General features: G+C 45.2%; 1 protein-coding gene across 1 annotated transcript; it reads left to right on the forward strand.

Annotated features, from left to right (window-relative positions):
* Positions 1–1,481: 1,481 nt before the first annotated feature.
* On the forward strand, positions 1,482–2,327 carry LOC147986349 (uncharacterized). The gene is made up of 2 exons (XM_087541973.1): positions 1,482–1,945; positions 2,036–2,327. Exons 1-2 carry the CDS (start codon positions 1,482–1,484, stop codon positions 2,325–2,327), a joined length of 756 nt encoding a protein of 251 aa, XP_087398099.1.
* Positions 2,328–4,808: the final 2,481 nt, after the last annotated feature.

Genomic DNA, 4,808 nt, shown 5'->3' on the forward strand with positions numbered 1-4,808 from the left:
TTTTTCTTAGTTCGATCCTTTTGGTTATATCTTGATCTAGTAGAATAAAGTTTTTAGTATGATCTAGCTTTGAGTTTTGTTTCGAGATCTATCTATGTAATCGAGTACGTGATTTATATATAATAAAGAGTAGTTTTGAGTTGAGGGCTTTGCTTTCTGCTATGATCTTGAGGGAATTAAATAAAAGAAAGAAACAAAAAGAAACAAAAAGATCATATATATTGCTCTTGTGGAGAGTAATACATATAAAAAGTATGATGAATAAAAGTTGTTGAGAGTTGACAAACATAGTTTTGGTCATTGTTGCAATTAATAGGAAGTAATAAAGAAAGAGAGGCTTCACATATAAATATACTATCTTGGACATCTTTTGTAACTGTGAGCACTCATTAAAATATGACATGCCAAAAAGTTGATGTTGAACAAGGAAGATAACATAATGGTTTATGTTTTCTTATATCCGAATAGAAGTTATATTGTTATGGATTCTCCAACATGTTGAGCTTGCTTTTTCTCTCTTATGCTAGCTAAATTATTGGCACCAAGTAGAGATACTACTTGTGCTTCCGAACATCTCTTAAACCAGTTTTGCTATGAGAGTCCACCATGCCTACCTATGGATTGAGTAAGATCCTTCAAGTAACTTTTCATCAGTGCAAGCAATAAAAATTGCTCTCTAAATATGTATGATCTATTAGTGTGAAGAAAATAAGCTTTATACAAACTTGTGATATGGAAAAAATAAAAGCGGCACACTACATAATAAAGTTATTTATCACAAGCGGCAATATAAACTGACATTCTTTTGAATTAAGATTTTGTGCATCCAACCATAAAAGCGCATGACAACCTCTGCTTCCCTCCGCGAAGGGCCTATCTTTTACTTTTATCTTCTACCCTTATACAAGAGTCATGGTGATCATCACCTTTCCTTTTTACACTTTTTCTTTTGGCAAGCACTATGTGTTGGAGAGATCCATATTATCATAAAGTATTATTGTTGACATTACCCTTGAGGTAATGGTTGGGAGGCGAAACTATAAGCCCCTATCTTTCTCTGTGTCCGATTGAAACTTTGTACCCATAAGTATCGCATGAGTGTTAGTAATTGTGAAAGACTAAATGATACTCCCTCCGTTCCTTTATCTAAGGTGCTTTTTTTACAAATTTTCCACAATGTAAGGTGTATTTGTTGTAATCTTATATAATCCCTCTTCTACCCCTCCACCATCACGTACATGGAAGCTAGCCTCCTCATGCTAAAATCAAGCCAACCCATGAATGCATTCGTTGGAAATTAAATGCTCCTATCATTAGTTAGGAAAAAGATCCTCACGTTCCATGCTATCTTTTTTTACTATTTCCTATTGGCGAGCATACATAACATATTTCTTCACCAGATCTAAGCCTTTCTCTAGGCTAGAAAATAGAAAACATCCGACAAACAAAAAATTCCCAAGCGACATCCTTTCTCATCCACCATGGATGCGTTCACGCTAGAGGAAGAAAGGTTCAACTCGTTGCTGCATGTTTTTAGACAAGAGGATGATCCCGCTATGGAATTGTTCAGTCAGGTGGAAGAAACGGATGAGTCCTTGGGTCTGTTTAGCAAGGTAGAAGACAGTGGCCAGCGTCTCGCCAAGGACTCCTCCCCTGTGTTGTCTAGCGACATCAAGCTCGCCGACCAGATTTTTCATGATGCAATCGCGGACGATGTCGGACCTGTCCAACATGCCAAGTTATTACACACAGATGGTGCTCGACATCTGGTGTGCAACTTCTTCCAAGGAGGGAATCACCGCCGTCGGCGAGGCCATGAAGTGTGCAGCACCAGAGCCCTACACATCATGGGCCATAAATTTAAACATGGAAAGTCAAGCAATGCTCGGCTCACTGAGCTTTGTCATAGCTATGGAATATTTGTCATGTCAAGCAAAATTATAGAGTTCGGGATAGTTCCATTTATATCTTTGTGACTAACTTTAGTTCCTGTTGATATGTGTATGTGTATGACATCCCTTGTTCTTAATTTTAGTGCTACAACTGGAGGCTTCGATCAAGGGAGGCACAAGTATAGCGAGAAGGACGATAAGACCGACGCGGTGAATGGCAAAGACATCAAATTTGATGAGGTCGATAGCGATGATGAAACCATTGATTTAGAGTTTGAAGAGCTGCAAGTTGCCAAAGCAAGTGAAGTGCATGTGCAACGACTTTATGCCCTGGATTCAATGCCAGAGTTGGTACCCCCAGGAATGGAATCATATAGGGATTTCATACTAAGGTCCTTGATGACATCGTATGATCTGAAGATGATGAAGAAATGACAACGTAATCAATGGCGTAACTACTCTATGTTTAGCAGTCAACGTTTGGTGTGATTTCATAAATTGTAATGGTGCCGAAAGTCTTTTTTGTATTGCATGAATATGTTAAGTGACATCATACACGAATAATGGCATGAATGAAGTTCATTTTGTTTGTTCTTGTTACTTACCATGTGCTAGTCACAAAACAATGAACATCGAGTTCGATAAGAGTCGATGGCATGGAGTAGTAAACATTGTCGGATTTCGGGTTCCGGCAGACCCTTGAGGTTCGAACACTGGGGTGCGCGCAGAGATTTTGCCTCCTACCTACCTGCACCCCTCCGCCTCGCTAAGATCTAAGCTATGGGAAGAACGACACAAGAGACATAGGGTTTATACTGGTTCGGGCCACCATTGTGGTGTAATACCCTACTCCAGTGTGTGGTGTGTGGATTGCCTCTTGGGCTGATGATGATGAACAATACAAGGAAGAACAGCCTCGCAAGGGTCTGTTCTTGGCTGGGGGGACGAACTGCTAGGGGGAGTTCAGTCACCCTTCTCTCTCTCTCTCTCTCGGATCTCGATCCCCCTCTCTCTGATCTTGATGCCCCCTCCTACTATGGTGGCTAGTCCTATTTATAGAGGCCCTGGTCCTCTTCCCAAATATCGAGTGGGAAGGGAGCCAACAATGGCAGGCTAATTTGAAGGGGGACAGCTAGTACCAGCTATCCTGAGAAAAGTAGTCTTCGCTTGCACAAAGCTCTGGTGGTGACGCCGTCTTGGGCTCCACAATGACCTCTGTCTTGCAGTCCTCCTGGTCTTGGTCTTGTTGCACCGAAATGGCAACCTTTGCCTGACGCCTCGGTACTCCGCGGCTGCGCTTGCTCCCTTTGCACCAAAGAGGAAAGGAGGACACTGCGCGGGCTGGCGCCCGCCTGGCGCCCCTGGTCGTCATGGCTTGCGTCACGGGAACCTCATGAGGTACCCCGCCTTGATCTCTCCGCCTCCTCGCAAGCCAACCTGGTGAGGCCGTGCCTGAGGAAGCTCCGCGTCGTCCGCCCCGCGAGGCTTGGCCCCTCGCGAGGGTCTTGGGTCTGTGTTGATGAAGATGGGCCGTGCTGGGCCCCCCTTTGAGCCACGCCGCAGGCAGGCAAGTCTGGGGACCCCCGTTCCCAGAACACCGACAGTAGCCCCGGGCCCAAGGCGTGCCCGGACTTGGCCGTGCTGGGAGGCGGAAGGGCAAGAGCGAAGTGCCGCGGGCCCTAACAGCCTGCGGCCTTGGGCGCCGCGTGGCGGTTGATTGGACGTGGGCGGCACTGTTCCCCCACGCCCTCCTTATTTTGCGCCATGCTAGGCGGACTCATAGTTGTACACAGCCGCTCCCCTTTCTGTCGCTTGAGCGCCCTCTGTCCTTCCTCCGCTCGAACTCCAGCTTCTGTTTTCAACCCAATCTCGAACTTCCCTCCCCCCTTCCCATCGCCATGGCTCCGATGAAGAAGGGAAGAGGGAAGAAACCCGTGCCTCCGCCCTGCCCGCCGCCGTTGGCGGCCCCCGCCGAGGGCTTGGGCAAGGTCAGCTCGGCTCTGGCCACCATCTTCAACGAATGCGGGAGGACGACGGCCTGGCCCGCGTCCCACTTCTCCATCGACAGGATAGTCACCAAGGTCCCGTATTTCGCCGACGCCCTGTGGGCGGGTCTGGTTCCTCCCTTTTCTGATTTCTTCAATGCCGTGCTTTCCCACTATCAGATCCACATAACAACTAGATTACAGATCAAGACCAAAAGAATATCCTTCATCTCTTTTAAACCATGTAAGGTGAAATGATACGTTAAGACAACTGTGAATAAAAGTGAACAGAGTAACTGACATTGGCTGCAAACCAAGTAGTTAAATGAACACATCATAGTACCAATCAGTTCAAGGCAGGAGGAGTAAGGACTTACAACATCGGCTTGAACTGGTGTGCTCATGCCCTTCATCTTGCTGGTGTGGCAATCCTTGAAGATTTGCACTGCATTCGGTTCAGGTTCTTTTTGGTCTGCACGGGATTTCCTCTGTATTTGGAACAAGTCAATATAGATACGATAATATGGCACAAAAAAAGAAGGAAGTAGCAGCTATTTACAAGAGCCTCGCAGTGTGCAATATAGCTACAAGATCATGTGGTCTGTTGGAATTTCACTTTAGAACGGTTGGTTTTGTTCTTCAAACAATTAGCCTAGAAGAAGATACACTTGTAAGGCACATACATAAATACAAGTTCAATATGTGGTCTGATCAAATACATATAGCCTACCTGATACTTTGGATCAGACCAGTGTTTAACGAGGGCTGTCCAGTCTTCATCTGTAATATATTCCACTGGAGATGTTTGGGCGATTTCATTGTTAGCCTTGCCTTCAAAGTGAGATTTTCTAAGGTGGTACCGATACTGTCGCAGAGCAGACTGAAAAACATGAGTGCATACTAAGGATGGAATATGTATGAAAAACAGGAT

Source organism: Triticum urartu, chromosome 2A (assembly GCF_056163025.1).
Source record: "Triticum urartu cultivar PI428250 chromosome 2A, HENAU_Tu73, whole genome shotgun sequence".
Classification (NCBI taxonomy): Eukaryota; Viridiplantae; Streptophyta; class Magnoliopsida; order Poales; family Poaceae; genus Triticum; species Triticum urartu.

Coding starts and splice junctions, on each gene's coding strand:
- LOC147986349 (XM_087541973.1), top strand. CDS start 1,482: ATGGATGCGTTCACGCTAGAGGAAGAAAGGTTCAACTCGTTGCTGCAT. Junction 1,946..2,035: donor ATGTCAAGCAAAATTATAGA/GTTCGGGATAGT, acceptor TCTTAATTTTAG/TGCTACAACTGGAGGCTTCG.